Source organism: Musa acuminata, chromosome BXJ1-8 (assembly GCF_036884655.1).
Source record: "Musa acuminata AAA Group cultivar baxijiao chromosome BXJ1-8, Cavendish_Baxijiao_AAA, whole genome shotgun sequence".
NCBI classification, from domain to species: Eukaryota; Viridiplantae; Streptophyta; class Magnoliopsida; order Zingiberales; family Musaceae; genus Musa; species Musa acuminata.
Genome location: NC_088334.1, coordinates 48,044,285 through 48,060,739, shown reverse-complemented (window position 1 = coordinate 48,060,739; position 16,455 = coordinate 48,044,285). Strand labels below are relative to the sequence as shown.

At 39.6% G+C, this 16,455-nt stretch overlaps 3 protein-coding genes across 4 annotated transcripts; 2 read left to right on the top strand and 1 right to left on the bottom strand.

Annotated features, from left to right (window-relative positions):
• Window positions 1-108: 108 nt before the first annotated feature.
• On the bottom strand, window positions 109-1,531 carry LOC135588395 (probable purine permease 4). Its single transcript, XM_065080499.1, has one exon. The coding sequence runs from the start codon at window positions 1,442-1,444 to the stop codon at window positions 305-307; it is 1,140 nt and encodes a 379-aa protein (XP_064936571.1). The 5' UTR covers window positions 1,445-1,531; the 3' UTR covers window positions 109-304.
• A 1,532-nt stretch (window positions 1,532-3,063) lies between these two features.
• LOC135588394 (large ribosomal subunit protein eL43z-like) lies at window positions 3,064-5,194 on the top strand. Of its 2 annotated transcripts, XM_065080498.1 has the most exons (5): window positions 3,064-3,180; window positions 3,760-3,799; window positions 3,915-4,003; window positions 4,767-4,849; window positions 4,927-5,194. In XM_065080498.1, the coding sequence occupies exons 1-5, from the start codon at window positions 3,178-3,180 to the stop codon at window positions 4,988-4,990; spliced, it is 279 nt and encodes a 92-aa protein (XP_064936570.1). In that variant the 5' UTR covers window positions 3,064-3,177; the 3' UTR covers window positions 4,991-5,194. The 2 variants fall into 2 exon arrangements, with proteins under 2 accessions (XP_064936570.1, XP_064936569.1); XM_065080497.1 differs by lacking the exon at window positions 3,064-3,180 and having other exon boundaries at window positions 3,754-3,799.
• A 4,013-nt stretch (window positions 5,195-9,207) lies between these two features.
• LOC135588392 (glycosyltransferase-like At2g41451) lies at window positions 9,208-15,905 on the top strand. Its single transcript, XM_065080496.1, has 11 exons — window positions 9,208-9,716; window positions 10,082-10,231; window positions 10,357-10,409; window positions 11,268-11,376; window positions 11,549-11,683; window positions 11,758-11,802; window positions 12,661-12,848; window positions 13,042-13,183; window positions 13,468-13,514; window positions 15,081-15,168; window positions 15,267-15,905. Exons 1-11 carry the CDS (start codon window positions 9,369-9,371, stop codon window positions 15,549-15,551), a joined length of 1,590 nt encoding a protein of 529 aa, XP_064936568.1. The 5' UTR covers window positions 9,208-9,368; the 3' UTR covers window positions 15,552-15,905.
• Window positions 15,906-16,455: the final 550 nt, after the last annotated feature.

The following is a 16,455-nucleotide window of genomic DNA, read 5'->3' as shown; positions in this document are numbered from 1 at the left end:
CAGGAAAGAAAAGAGAACATGCGTGGCTTTCCTCGTTGGATTGAGGTGGGGAAGGTAAAAGTAAACCTTGGAAGGAGAGGGACAAGGGGAGGAGGAGGAGCTGCCAGATGTAAAGCCCACCCATTAGTGTAACATATGCTTTCTCTCTCAACCTGACAGGTCTCAGGCAACCACCTCCAATATCTGAGCCAACTGCCCACTACTAATACTTTGCACCCATTTATAATACAGGAAGCTTCCATTACACTTAGGGACAAAATTATGATGCAGAAAGAAAGAAAAGGAAGAAGCATCTTTGCACTGTTCATGCATTGCCATCGCCCGCTGCACTCCCCCCACTATCATCCTCCTCCTTGCCTTCCGCAATTTCCGCCGCCACCACCACCTCCTCCTCCTTCTTCTTCTTGTACTCTCCGTAGAGGTAAGAGCTGAAGCTCCAGATGCAGAGCGCCATGGCCACGGCCTTGCCGCCGCCGAACGCGTCGCCGAACACCAGCACGCCGCCCACCACGTTGACCGACAGCAGCGCCGTCATGCAGATGCCGCTGTTCACGGAGGACGTCAGGTACACCATCCCGGCGGTCCCCAAGAAACAGAGCTGCCAGGCCGCCACCGTGGCCGCCACCACCACCCAGTACCGGGCGACGCCGAGGTTCCACTTGCCCTCCCTCCGCCACCCGCCGGTGGCGAACATCCCTGTCGCCGCCAGCGCCGTCGCCGCCGCCTCCATGAGCACCTGCACCTCCACCACCATCCGGTACCCGCTCACCTCGCGGTAGACCAGCTGCATGAGCGGGAGGTACACCGCGAAGAGCCCCGCGGCGCCGAGGGTGGCGGCGAAGCCGAGGAAGAAGTGGGCCCGGTCGACGCCGTCGGGGCGGTCGTGTTTCGAGTTCAAGGCGAGGAGGACGGAGCTGAGGGTCAGAAGAACGACGCAGTTGAGGTTGGAGAAGGTCAAGGGATGGCGGACGAGGAGCGCGGAGAGGAGGAGCGTGAAGCCGAGCTGCGACGACAGGAGCAGCGAGGAAGTGGAGACCGACAGGTAGGACACGCTGCAGGAGAAGAGCAGGTTGTTGACGCCCAAAAGGAGGCCGACGAAGAGGGACAGATAGAGGAGGCGCGGAGTGAGGCCGGAGAAAGGACGGGAGGAGGGAGACGAGGCGAGGCATATGGGAAGGAGGAGGAAGGGGAACCCGGCCGACTGAACCAGAGTGGAGACCCACCGGTTGGAGCCGCCGTGGACGAAGTAGTATCGCGAGAGGAGCGAGGAGGAGAGGGAGCCCACGAAGAGGATCGTGTAGTTGGCGGCCAAGAGAAGCTTTCTCGACCTCCACCACCGGTTCCCCGCTTCGCGGGTCGCCAGAGCGGCCTCCGCCACCTCGCCTCCTCTGCTTTCTTCATCCAGCCGGGGGCGATTGGCTTCCTTCGGGGCGAGGTTTGCCATCAGACGCGGATCGAGAGGAGGAGAGGCAAGAGGTGGATCACTTCCGTGCTCTTGCCTTGGGAATACTCCTCCGAGCGAGCGTTTACGTCTTATAAGCGTGGGTTGGCATGCTTTTTGGTGCACTGTGCACATATATAATACCACGGACGTGGATTCTCCTCTCCCTCTTTCTCTCTCTCTCACACGCTCTCCTCTCTTCTCTTTCCCCTCCCTTACCTTTCCTTTCCTCTGTAGCTTTTCGTTGATCTGTGCATGTGACGTGATTGAATCGAAGTGGGAATATACAATATTCTGGGGCCGTCTAGTAGCAGCCACCGGAGTTGTTTAAGATGAAGTGGGAACGGAGGAGGAAACCCACAGGAAGCGACATTGGTGAGGAAAGCGCATTTGGAGAGGCAGTCGACGAAGTGCGAGCCCGCATGCCCTCCGTCCTCGCCGCAACAACAACACGACAAGACTAAAAGAACACACCTGCCGGAGTATATATATATATATATATATAAATAGGTGATCCTATTTCTTTTCCCTTTCTTTCCGTTCTTTTTCCTATGAATCTACATCACAATGTTTTCAATAACACTAACAAATACTATAACTTAGTATAAAATTTTTTTATATTATAAAATTATTTTACTACATTATAATGTTTTCTTGCTCTTGCAACATGATGTTAAAATACTATAATCATAATATTTTTATAATATTTATAAAAAATATTATAATTAGATCGAATCACCGTATTGATCGCTCTATGGAAAAGAGAAAAAAAATATTCTATATATTAGAAAAAAGAAATGATGTTTGAAACTTCTGAAAATTAAGATACTTCTCGAGAAACATTTAAAATGGTTTTTTTATACATTGTATAAAATTAAAAAAATTATACTAAAAAAATATATACACAAAATATAGTTGTAAAATGAGACTTTGTTATCTGATCAATTCATAAAATTTTATGACTATTATGATATAAATTCAAATAATAATAAGTTGACTATTTGAATAATACGTCGGCATCACACTATGTGAGGTGATAAGAGACCGGGAAAATGATTGTGGGAAAAAAAAAGGGATAACCATGAAAAGGACAATAACGAAAGAAGAAGACAAAACAATGATGATTAGATAGATGTTAGGAGAAGTCAAATTTAAGAATATATATATATATAAAAAGTCAATTCACGCTTGAGAATGCACTTTATTTTTTGTTAGAAAATAAAATATCCTCAAAAGTAAGTAAAAATAATTTTGTTTAAATGTATTATGATCAATATGAATAAAAAGGGTCCAATTTTTCGTGTTGGAACGATAATCACATTTAAATTGATGTAATCTCTATTGTGAGACTCTAATATGACACAATCATACATATGTATTATTTATTTGTATTCGGTCTTACGTCATTAGTCTTTGTGTGAGGTTAAATAATGTTTGGTTTAGTCCTTCGTTCGATCATAGAGGCCAATCGGGCTATGCACGCATCTCCAATAATCGGACGGTCGAGATCGTCTGTACTAGGCTTCAAATCCTAGTCGCGTCCTTGTCACATCCGACGGCCCCGATCGGTGGATCCCGCCAGTTGCTGATCCTCCTTACCCCGGATTAGGGTTTTGGGTATAAAGGGCGAGCGACGGGGAGATGGCGGCCGGCGCTCTCGTCTGCTCTCTGGAGTTCTCTCCCTCGGCGTTTAGACCGTCGGAACAAGGCAGGACCCGACGGTCGTACGCTTAACGATGGTGAGCTCCTCGTTCGCGCAGTAGGCGCGGTATCTTTCTCCATTAAATCCTTTCCGGCTTTAGTGCTAATCTTGTGTTGCATCGAAAATCATGAGCTTTTTGTTTGGATGTACCTTTATATTGATGTAAACTGATGTTTTATTAGTTAAGCGAAATGATTGGACGTGATGTTTGCTTCTAGTTCTTCAACTCCTGCAGAAGAGCTTATCAAATGTAGAGCACAAGGGGCTTGCTTATGAAATGTAGCTTTGTAGTGGCTTTTATATTCAAAGGGGTTTTGTATAGGATTGTCGTCGAGGAAGTTAACATTTGAGATGTTTTTTTTTGAGTTCACCCTTAAATTAGTGCAAAAGACAATGTTTTTATGGATCGTGAAGATTCCATTTGGATATTGCTGCCTTGTCCGTGCACCAAATGCGTTTTCTTATATAGTTAACTCGGCAAACTTCTTCTATGTTTGTGTGCTCAAATCACCATTGCATTGGCTCTTTGTGTTTTGGACTAGTAGTGTTGCCATGTACCTTCACTTGTCAAATTCTTCCTCTAATGGTGTCTACCTTTTCTCTCATTGGCATGCAGACGAAGCGCACCAAGAAGGCTGGAATAGTTGGCAAATATGGTATTATGAGATATGGCTCGGTCTATGCTGAGATTCTGGCCTTGCTTATGCAAGAACTATTATTAGTTTTCAACTGCATTGTTTTGTGTTTATGTTTTGTTTTTGTGTGTTTCAGGTACCAGATATGGTGCAAGTTTGCGGAAGCAAATCAAGAAAATGGAAGTTTCTCAGCATGCAAAGTACTTCTGTGAATTCTGTGGGAAGGTGTGAATTCCTTTGCTTCAAATGTTCTTGCTTATTGTTAAGGTGTCCTTATAACGCTCTCATCATAAATGCTTATGGTGTCAGCTTGACAATTAGCTTCTCCTTCTGATAATGTAATGGATTGGATTAGCTGGAATGATAGGATAACTAGAGGCTTGCTATCTACACGTTTAAACTGATAATTTTATGTAGAGATTGATGAGTTTGATTAAAATCTTAGCCATTCTCCTTCCAATGACATTGTTCAGATATAAAATGTTTTGTTCATTAATTTGTCTCGAGTTTGGTAAATGATTGTCGATGTTATGTATAATCCTGATGATTGTGAATATTCCAAAAGGCTGAATATTTTGGTGTAACTCAGTTTCTTTTGTGTGGCTTAGATATTTTTTGTTGCTTATTGTTACTTTACTGTTCAAGAAGATTGTATGTGACTTATATTTCTCCTAAGTGCTGCAAAGGGTGTGATTTCAAAGTATCTTGGTGGTGAGCATGCATCTCAAGTTAAAATACACATAATTTATCATGACACGGACTACATTATGTTTAAATGGCTAATGGGCGTTGCAGGATTAATGATATATCATCGGTTGAAGTTATGTACTTTGCATTGGGCCTATTTTGTCAACATGTTTATGATATGAATTCTAATCCTGGTTATCTTTTTGCTAGTAAAACTTATTTATTATAGATTGTTTTTAAATTTTCTTCTATCTATTTGAAGTTCTTGCCAATGAAACATGTTGATTTTGGTTTCTTTTAGTATGCCGTGAAAAGAAAAGCAGTTGGGATTTGGGGCTGCAAGGATTGTGGGAAGGTCAAAGCAGGCGGTGCTTACACATTGAAGTGAGTACATGATAGCTTCTTACCCATCTAAATATACAAATCTCTTTCTTACGTTTTGGTACTGCAATTGCTTGCAGCACTGCTAGTGCTGTTACTGTGAGGAGCACTATTCGTCGACTGAGAGAACAAACCGAAGGGTGAAGAGCCGAGGATTGTGCATTCATGCAATTCAAGTGCTAGTTTGGATCAGTGATGCATTATTATTATTATTATTATATATGAGAAACTTTGATAAATATGGATATGCTAAATCTAGTATTTTTGAAGCATGCTACTGCCAGGAGATATACTTTGACTTTGCAAACTCAGTTTTTCTTGCAGCAGAAACCATGGAATTCTCTTTTTTGTGCTGACTAGAAGAAAAACAATTCTTTAGGCATCTGATTACTTTTGGATGATTTTTTTTAATGTTTAGTTTGTTGTAGATCCTGTTAATATTATGCCCATAAACAAGCTTCTTTCTTTTTACAACCAGCAAATTTTTTCCAGTGGCATAGCTTCTCTGACCTACTTTAGAGAAGGAATGTTGACACATCTGCTGGTCACCAAAGTCTATTAGTTTGAATTGAGCACATTATAATTTTGAATTTGTTCTAACTACAGGTCTATTTGTTGTGTGAAGTTAACATTTACAGACATAATATATGAAGTAGTCACTGTTTCGTATCACATCATGTGATTAGAAAAAAACAGCAAATGCAAGATAGGACTGCATCTTACTATTTTCATATCAATTATAGCCCTAAATCTATGTCTAATGAATTGTTTTTCTTGGTGGCAGTGTATACTAATTAATATTGACCAGAAACTAATGATATTTTGTACCTATATAAATTGTCACTAAGGTCATAATTAATGAAAATTGATGAATTCAACTGACTTTTATAATTTTAGAAGTCAAATAAGCAAGAGATGGAATGTCACAAATAGAAAATGTATCAAATCATTAAACAGAGATATTCGTAATCATAGTTGGTGAGACTAAACTGCATTTCTCTTTTGGATGATAAAAGGAAGTGAGAATAATGCATCATTGATGCATGATCATAGTTACGATACTAAATGTGTCATCACCACACGTCCACCTGCCGTCAATATATATATATATATATATATATATATATATATAATCTATTAGTGTTTGTCCCTCTAAAAGATATTAAATACGAGCATATAATTTATGGAAAATGAATATAATTATATATATATATATATATATTATATGATTCATGTGAATGTAAATAATAAACATAAGAAGAGGAGTCTCGTGTTGTCGCCGGAGCTCTAATTACCCCCAAACCCTTTAAGCTGTTGCGTGCGCGGCTTCCTGCTCCCGCTCGTCGCCGCTTCCTGTGTGTTTCCTCCTCTTTCGATTTCTTTCTCGGATCAGATCTTCTTGTTTCTCGGTTCTTGAATAGGATGATCCTGCGGTCCGCTGTATCTCTCTCTCTCTTTTTGGGGGGGTCTCTTTTCGAATTCAAGAACTCAATTTAGGTTTCCCCTGTGTGGATCCAACAAGAAATTGCTTCTTGCCAATCTTGTTTGTTGTGCGGCTGCTATATTATGATTCTTTGGTCACCACACCGGTTCATGAATCACAGTATTGAACATTGTCGATGTTCACTTGTAATTATTGGCTTCTTGGAAGGATTTTGGTAATATCGTAGGTGATCGTGGCTGATTCCCATAGTTTTTCCCTTTCAGTTAATCGCATGTGACGTGGTAGTATGCGGGACATTGCAACTGATGATGTCGAAACCCATGCGTTTTCGTTTCCGTAAAATTGTTCTTCTGTTTCAGTGGATTCTTTGTTGCATTCTTTTTCGTTCTTACGGTTTATAGGCATCCGTGTTAAAGATTATTGTGGCGGAGATGGATGCATTGTGATGATGATGTGATCGGTAGGAATGGAAATTAGTGGCTGAATGTTAAAAACTACTGTTTTCAAGGCATCCAGTAAGAATTGCCTTGCAAAAGAATCGATTGTTGGTTAGTTTGACTTTGAATGCCATTGATATCAGTGAGACTTCACTATGGTTCGAGTTCGAAGTGGTGATCAGGGAAGACATTCCTGCACCAAGATATGTATGGCGAAAAGCATGTTTGCCATGGAGGACTCAAGTAACCCCTACTTGTTTGTGGACTCCAGAAAAGGCTAGAAATAGATAGCGGTCGCGTCCAATAAGTAGTTCATGGCAGAAGTTTTTGGCCTCATGATAAATTCTTAGTTGGAGATTGCATCTACTGCTGGAGTAAAAACTTGTTGGTTTGGCATGCTAAATTATAAAATCCACTTTTGATTGAAAGTAAAAGCTATCTAGTGTGCAAACTTGTTGCAACAAATTTGTTTGTTTGTTTCCATTGCGCGCTGCAATGTTTAGTCCTGCAATCTTGTCTCACTGATTGGTTTTTAGATATTTGTGTATCAGAATAAGCAAATGTAAGGACTTTTAGCTGTTAACATTTGTGACGGTGGTTTGAACTGATAATTTTTTGTTTTCTAGGTTGGTTTGTATTTGGCGGATGTTGTGTCGAGGACCGATGGGAGATTATCTATCTATCCCCTGGCCAATTAGTTGCCACCTTTGAGCAATCAGCTTGCAGCTTTTGGCCATTTCCAGCCATGTTGACTTGCGTCTTGCTCATATACGGTCAGCTTGGTATGTAATTTGAGATTCAAGAAAGTGCTCGAGTCCATGTGCTTATGAAGTGCTCAGCATCCCGCAATCCTTGCAATATGTATATTTTCTGATAGATAAAGCCTATATGTTTCTGTACATGATTTGTTCTCTCTTTATGGTAGGTACATTTGATATGTATATGTTTACCTGTGTTTTCTTAATGTTCTTTTTGCTCCAAATAATTATGACTTGATAACCACAACATCACTGCTTGTTATTTGTTACCAATCTAAATTGATCAGCAATTGGTTATGCATTGGCTGAATTTTCCTGGTGGTCATGGCAGATGCATCTTAAACCATAGCCATGATGTTTCTTAAGCAGGTGCTGATGTAACTATGTCACTGAAACTTGAGTTTGTTTCATGGTTGAAAAACTTATGCATGTAAGTAGATGAGAAATACACCTCATGTTTGTTGCAAGTTTTGTCTCCCAATTCTTGATGAGGCTTAGAACTTTGGTTTTAGTTTTTCACCCAATAAACAGATAAAAATCTGAAGTCAGGCCGCGCAGGTTCATTTCTTGGCAGGCTGATCTTCTTAATTCATCGGATTTTGACCAGTAAGCTACATGTGTAGTTTATGAATTCTATGGTCCATACCGATATATAATCTTTTCGTCATCATCGAGTGTGTATATAGTCTATATTTTACAGTAGCTTACTTTGGATTGCTTTCTGTTGCATTTTGGTAGTATTTGTGCCATTGCCTAATTTGCTTCTGTATTCTCTTGTTGTTAATTCCTGGAATGTGGACATTTGAGTTGTATCTTGAGACTGATACATCTAATCCTTTTGTAGTATCATTAGCTACAATAAAATATATTTGATAATAGTAATTTAGTTTGAGGTGGACAGACATCTCAACCTCATTGGGATCAACCTGGATGTGAGCACCACATTTATGTGTTAGATGTCCACAGAATCTTGGTATAGATTCTTATCTTTTACACCATTCGAGTAGGGTTTAATTGCATCAGTGCTGAATAATCTTTTGCTGCCAGAACACTAGTGTTCATCTTGCAGTTGAAATATTTTTATTTTTATTTATGAGTAAATAAATTTTATTTTGTGATAACAGTGGTGGTAACTATGTGCCAAACTCATAGGAAAACAGTATCTATATATCTCTCTAGCGGTCCTGTTGGATGGATTCCCTTAAAGCTCTTATGCTTGTGGGTCCACCATGTCTCGAGAGGCCTTCTCGGTCTTTAATAAATCCCAAAAGAGCCGGTTCTTCAAGTGTGTAACCTGTGAGTCCCACCATCACAATTCTTGGGTGGATTTATAATAAATGTAAATAAGTTGGGTGTAACTGGCCTAAAAAATTGAAGGATTACGTTAGTTTAGGTTCTAAGATTTTATTAACATAAAATTTAACCGATCTTAAATAACTAAGACTAACGGTTTTATTGTTGTCCATTTTACTACTAAAATGGAGCTATAGATTTCTATGCTACTCAAGTATTTTAGTAAATGCTTAAAAGATATTAATAATATAAATTAGAGTTTCGACCAACAATTAACTTTAAATGTAAATAATAGAGATTAACAATTTTTTTTTACATTTTCTCGGTGATAACGGCGCATTCGATTGTTCTTTGTCCGTTAGCTCTGCTTTCGGTGGTTTCAGCTCCCAATAAGAACAGTATATGATGGTTACCTCTTTGCCCACACGCTAATATAATCCATTAATGTGGCCGCCGGTTACAATAAAAAGTCTTCCGGCGGATCACCAGAAGCCAATTCGCTTCGCCCGCACTCCCCTCCCCCGATAAATAAATCTGTTACTGACATTTTACTTCGTGTTTGTCTCCCAAATTTCCGCTCGACGACTCCGATGGCGGCTCTCGGCACGTTCCACCGCCCGCCGCCGGCGTCCTCCGCCACCCACCACATCTTCGCCTCCCGCATCCTCCTCCTCCTCACGGCGCTCCCCCTGGCGCTCGCTTCCCTCGCGTTCGTCCTCCAGTGGCGCGGTGGCGTCGACGACCCGGCGTCGCGGTGGCCCGCCGCGGATGCCCGGGTGTTCCCCGGGATGGACAACAGCTCCCTTAGCTCGCCCGTGCCCTCGGTCGCAGCGCGCTCCGCCTCGGACTGCGTGGAGATCCTCGGCGGGAGCTCGTCGCCCTCCTTCCCCTACTATCGCGGTTGGAAGTTTGATTTGGACAAGGATCTGAAGCCGAAGGTGAGGTCTTTCCCGTTTCTGAGTGGTTTTCGTGTTGCCTTTTGACTCGGAGAGATGGATAGACTAGGAAGCCGGAACTGGGAACTCCTTAAAGATTTAGGAACTATTGAGGATCTACTACTTTTTTGCTCGGGATCTCAATTATTTATGTCCTTCTCTTAAGAAAGGGATCTGTGGGTTCTACGATGGATAGTTATCAGATCACATTTCAAGAATGGGCAACGTTTAATCTATTAGTTTAGTGTTTATTTGTTTTGATGCATTATGTGGCATGCTCTTAACCTTCGACTGATTTGTTCATCGACTATGAATGGAAAAGATTGTGTTTGGTACTTGAATCAAGCAGCCTATGCCTCAATTTGCAGATATGTATAACAACAAGCACTTCGGCTGGTTTAGAGCAGATCCTACCTTGGTTGTTTTATCACAAGGTCCTCGGCGTATCACAGTTTCTTCTGTTTGTTGAAGGGAAGGCTGCAAAACCTCATGTTTCGGCTGTTCTTGAATCCATACCGGTAAGTTAATATGTGATTCTTTTTAAAGATCATTCAAGAATATTCTCATTGATTCAAAAGGTCTCCTTCAACTTGTGCAAGATGCTCTGACCTCAGTGTCGAGTCTTTGTGTTGGCACTTGGCAGGGGGTACAAGTCGTATACAGAACTGGAGAACTGGAGGAGAAACAAGCAAAAAGGTTAGTTTTGTAACTTCCTCTTTCGTTATTTAGTCTCACAAAAATAGAAAATAATAGCAGCTTTACTTTATGTTACAGCATAAAAGAAGTAAAAGAGATTATTATTTTGAACGTTAAGTAACCGAGACTCATTTCACCATATGTTCATAACCAAAATTTGCACAAGTCAATTTTCCGATGATTGACAACAGTTGAGCATCTTTTAGACTATTTTCATCTAAAAACCTGAATTTGAAGCCTTACCATATTGCTATGATGTTGGCTTTTAATAGATAGATAGATATTTAGACTCCTCCTACACACTGAAGAACTACACGAGTTAAAATTTTAGATAAATTTGTCAGCTGCAGCCTACGAATTTTTTGCTTTCTTATTTTTTTTTAGCATACCTTGCTCATATTCAGATGAAATTTGATGTCTTTTTGACAATAGGAATGAAGAATGTTTCTTTATAAAACAGCAAAAGAGCTTTATGGAGGTTTAAAATTTGGAAAGCCAAAAAAGTTCAGAAATATTTAACCAAAAGTGTTTTACCTAACGGCATTGCATAAAATTATTTAGTGTTGGAAATTAGTATAAGCAATTTACCTCTTTCTTGATTTGGGTTTCCTTTCTCCCTGGAAACTTTTCCTTTCTCTGGAAACCTTTTTTTCTTTGGCATGTTTAATAGTTTCTTTTACTCTAGGCTAGAAACAGGAGGTCTCAAAGCATATACCACATATCGAAGATTAGAGCTGCATGGTTACTATTTTCCATTTGTAAACTTGTGAAACTGTTTGCTACCTGTATTTTTGTAATGTCACATCTTGTAATGAGTTTTGGACTACCGGCTATGGTCCATTTCCCTCTATCATGCAGCCGTATTTGGAACGAGACTTGGTTGGCAGGCTTTTTCTACAAGCCTTGTAACTATGAACTCTTTGTCAAGCAATCACTTAACATGGAGATGGCAATAGTGATGGCACGGGTATGGACACTTTCATTGTTATTTTTTGCATTAAGCATGTTTGCGGTGGAAGGCAGGAATTATTTTGGCATGTTATTAGTTGCACTTAGGCTCATCACCGCATGCACAAACTTAAAGAATAATTAAGTTTAATATCTTCTAAAAGGTAACTTCCTTTTCTTTTCTTGTACAGAATACTGGCATGGATTGGATCATTCATCTTGACACTGATGAATTAATACATCCAGCTGGTGCCGCGGAATACTCTCTAACTAGGTTGCTCTCTGATGTCCCTGCCAATGTGGACATAGTTATCTTTCCAAATTATGTAAGTGGATAAATAGTTATTTATAGTGAATTATGATGATCCATCGTATATCTGATATTTGTTTTTGGTTCCAGGAAAGTAGTGTTGAGCGGGATGACATCAAAGAGCCTTTCAGTGAGGTAGATGGTTTTTCCTTCTTCCTTTAAATTGAGTATACATAATATGCCATATGTTTCATGAAGTTAATAGTTCAATGCCACCCCATATTTCGTTGTATAATAACGTAAACAATTTGTACATCAAAACATTAATAGGAGGTATCACTCCTAAAGAGGTATATGAGTTGGATATTTTTACATTGCTTATCTACCCTTTCTTCAGCCAATACCATTATCTGGCTCTTTTATACTCACCATGCTAGATCTACATTGGAAATTTATATAAGCTTCCTTGGCCAAATAACATTAAGGTGCACATGGTGTGGGTGTTGATAGTGTATCTTCCTTTCGGTGTCTAGTCATTCCTGATTATGTGCCATCAGCAGGCTTCTTTTAGTGCTGACTTCATTGGCAGAAGGTGCCTCTCATTTTGTTATTAGGTTCATAAACATGTGTTTTACTCTTTCTGTATATTCCAGTTCAATTTATGCACTCATATATTCGAATTTAGACCATTCCTCTGAGGAACCTAAAAACATTTTATAGATGCAGCTATATGAGACTGTGACAATTATTTCACTGCTACCAGAGAATATACATCGTATATTCTTGAAACATTAGGCTCCACACAGAAACACTGCTGAAGTAATTGACCCTATCTTCTACTGTGACATAAGGTGAAATGTGTTGGTGTTATCAGTAGATTATCTAGGCAGTATATGTTCATTTGAATAACTAGCCAGAATTCTCATCATTTGTTGAAAAGTTCCACGATTGTTCACTAGCTTATTCGAGAAAGGTACCTGCTCTGTTTAGTTATTGCAACTGAATCGATCACTATCAGGCCTGTCACCATCTCATCCGACGTTCTTTCTGCAGGTGTCCATGTTCAAGAAGAACTTTGACCATCTACTAAGAGAAACTTATTTTGGCTTGTATAAAGTGGCAGCAAATGGCAATCCCAACTACTTCCTAACTTACGGAAATGGAAAATCAGCCGCAAGGATTCAAGATCATCTTCGCCCCAATGGTGCACATAGATGGCATAACTACATGAAGATCCCAAAGTAAAATGTTTGGTTGCATATATTTGCAGCATATTCTGAACTTTACAGATTACATAGTTTAGTTCATATAGTGGTGCTCAGCTTTTCCCAAATCATGCTGGCCTTGCAGTGAAAAGCATTGCATTTCACTTAAAATAACATATTTTGGGGCAGTTCAGGTGCTATCCCTCACAAAGTTACCTTTTCTTTATAGTGAGGTCAAGTTAGACGAGGCTGCTGTCCTGCATTATACATATCCCAAGTTCTCAGATTTGACATCTCGACGTGATCGGTGTAATTGCAAGCCAACAAAGGAGGATGTCAAGAGGTGCTTCATGTTGGAGTTTGACAGAAATGTAAGTGCTTACCAGTACTATTTTTCATCATGTTCCATAGATGAACCATGGTAATGTACAATTAGTCTGGTACCTGTTTTGGTGTCAAACTGGATCATGTTCCGTACATGAACCATGTTAACGCACAATTGTAGCACTTTGGACGTAGGTCAAGTCTCTTCTCCCCTATTCCAATCACATAAAATGAGCAACCCCATGTTGAATTAATTGTTTGCAAGTAACTTTATCGATACAATCTTCTGTGCCAACTGAACTAAATAGCAATCTCCATGTTCTCATGACAGGCCTATATTATTGCGTCAACTGCCACTGAAGAAGAAATGTTGCGCTGGTAACTATCTTAACATTCTTAAATAATTTTACTGAAAATCTCTAATCTCCTATTATAACCCATTAGAGCTGTATGTATATTTGCTTCTTTTGCATCATACGGTAACTAGAGGACCATCTTGTGAGAAGATACTTCTAAAATTGTGTTCCTTCATACCTGAATGCCTCTTTCTGGTGGGAAAAAGAAATGATTGCATCTAAAATATTTAAATTTAATTTGAAGCTGACTCTTCTTTGGAGCCAACAGAAACTACTCAATAATCTCATTCATGTCTGGGGCAAATTGAACAGCTCAATACAGTATAATCTAGAAATTGACTAGTGTAGAGCTAGTTCCAACATCTTTAATATGAACTTTTGCTTACAGAATTTCCAACTCTTGATTTTGAGAAACAAGATCGTGGGGTTGGAAGTTAATTCTATTAGATCCGAGGTTGGTTTGTCTTGAGAAGTATGTTTAATTTGGTCTTCACTACTTAGAGTGGATTTATTTGAAATGTTTGTCATAATACGGATATGTCTCCTTATTCCTTATCTATTAAAGTTAATATGATCGATATAATGCTTATCTGTTCTGTTGCCCGACTAATATAGTTGAGTAATATTTGATCTATCTCACAAGACTAGTGACTAGTTTTAATCTTATGTGATCCTAAATACAGTTGGTTTTAAAGGATGTAATTTGCATAGCCAGTAACTGACCGACAGACTAGTTGAGTGCTTTTTGTATGATTTTGAGCATGGCTTCCATCGCTACCATGTTGACTGAGACTATGGTGAGAAGTGTATCTTGTCACATGTTTGTCACATGTTTGACAGGATGGCTTAGGAACTTACTATCATGGTTTTATTTGTTGCTACATATGCCCTAACTAGTCAGTGTGTACTGTGTCCTATGCTAGTACCCTACCGGTGTATGCTGGCTGGTACGGCAGTAATGTTGCCATATGTAATCCATGTATGCATGCTTTGCATATTTGATCATCAAAATTACGAGCTGATGAGTGAGAACACATGCGTGCAACTTGAATTTAGATTGTCCTGAAATGCATAGTAGCAAATGTTTAGGAATACTGTTCTTGGCATGCAATGACTCCTTGTGTAATCCATACAAGTATGCAGAAACTCCAACTGCCTAGAGATGCGAATCCTATGTGCAAGCAAAACTAGAATGTGTATTTTGTGACTCTTTATTTGTATTATATACTTTGCTTAAAATTCCTGCATTAGCCTCATCTGAAGTAGGTTACGAGCGAGGTTAGTGCAAAGTTCTTGAACTTTTTGAGTCAGGGAGAACCTACCCATTCTCTGATTCTTGTTGAGTTTATTGACTCTCGCATACTCCCAGGTCTATCGTTCTTCTCTCTTTTTTGAGGTGCCAATCTGTGACAGATTCAACAAGTAACTGATGCACTTACTTTCTGGCCTTTTTTGCTAGTAACATATGTCCTTTTTCTTTTCTTTTCTGTGCTTGTGTAAAATAACATAAAGTCCAACTATCACCGTTTTTTGGTACATTCTTATCTTATTTCTTGTTTTAATGTGCTCAATATCTTCATTTTTGTAGGTACAATGAACATGTCGTGTGGAACGATAGACGGTTGACTCTGAAGCTCCTAAGGAAGGGCATCTTGACACGCATATATGCGCCGATGGTAACCAACCGATCTCTATGTCCCAAAGCCAGGGTCATCTTGTATACCCAACTACCGTCTCTGCCTGACTGCTGATGGTTTCTTTTGCATATCCGTAGGTCATTGTCCAAACTCTGAGAGAATCTGGTGTCTTGAGCTCTGCAATTGCATCTGCTCAAATCTCATCCGAAGAGGAACTTAATTCACCCAACCAGAATCTTCAAAACAAAACTTCTGCACTTCCAGATTTGAGTGTTGGTGGATCCAAGAAAGCAAGGACGAGAGGCAGCGAGAATTCATCTCAAGCAATTGTAAGGAAGATCATGGAGGTTGCCGGTGGTACTGAGAGTGCAGTACCACCGATGTCTCCCCCAAGCTTGGATGATTTGAGAATGGAAACATGAAACCCTGCTCCAGTATTCATTGTCTTTCCAAGCTAATGTATTTCACAAATACAGGAATCCTTATGGGTCCACTTAAGAGATCGAAAGAGAGAGCAATTTTGATGCTGTGGTTCTTTAACCCATTTGTTGTAGGAACAAATGCCTTCCATTTTTTTGCCCCTAAATATTCCCTTGTTCAGAGTTATAGAAGGTAGGCAGATCTAGGATGGGAGTATTATTCGTTTTTGAGTTAGTAGATTCAACTGATTGTATTTATGTCCCAATCCCACTCTGTTCCATAATTATTTTGTATAGAAGATTGCATCCTGATCTACGTTTTTACATATCAATATACAGCAAACAACTTGTGATCTATTCTTCGATTCATGTTTTATCTGACAAAACTTTGCCAAGTTGGTTAGATTGTTTATGAGGTTGGATGCATGTTCAAGCTACTGGATTGGGTTTTGAGGTGATGGAGGATCCAGTATCCTTGGCTATAACATCAGATCTACTTCTTTGGATCCATATCCAAGAGAGAATCAAGGCTCTAAACGGGTCCTCGGGGCTTAGCGGATTCATTAGCAGCACTTGTTTCTGGAATTATTACATTGATCACTACAAATGTAGTGGAATTATTACATTGATCCATAATCTTAACTTCCAATATTAGTCCAGTGGTGATGTATAAAATTCACTTATCAAAGGTTTAAGATTTGAAACTTTATATATCCATTTACTAAGAATTGAAGTCTGAAATTTCATCTAAGAAATTTTTAATAGTTTGAGATCTCGAATCCTTATTTGGTAAATCTTACTAATAAAACATTGAGAATTTAAATTTTTCACTTACAAAATAGTGTGTTAAACCCACCTACTAAAGATTGAGAATTTTAATTTTTTTCACTTCCAAAATACTAATTTA

Coding starts and splice junctions, on each gene's coding strand:
- LOC135588395 (XM_065080499.1), bottom strand. CDS start 1,444: ATGGCAAACCTCGCCCCGAAGGAAGCCAATCGCCCCCGGCTGGATGAA.
- LOC135588394 (XM_065080497.1), top strand. CDS start 3,754: ATGCAGACGAAGCGCACCAAGAAGGCTGGAATAGTTGGCAAATATG. Junction 3,800..3,914: donor TGGAATAGTTGGCAAATATG/GTATTATGAGAT, acceptor TGTGTGTTTCAG/GTACCAGATATGGTGCAAGT. Junction 4,004..4,766: donor TCTGTGAATTCTGTGGGAAG/GTGTGAATTCCT, acceptor GGTTTCTTTTAG/TATGCCGTGAAAAGAAAAGC.
- LOC135588392 (XM_065080496.1), top strand. CDS start 9,369: ATGGCGGCTCTCGGCACGTTCCACCGCCCGCCGCCGGCGTCCTCCGCC. Junction 12,849..13,041: donor AACTACATGAAGATCCCAAA/GTAAAATGTTTG, acceptor TTTTCTTTATAG/TGAGGTCAAGTTAGACGAGG. Junction 13,184..13,467: donor TGTTGGAGTTTGACAGAAAT/GTAAGTGCTTAC, acceptor TTCTCATGACAG/GCCTATATTATTGCGTCAAC.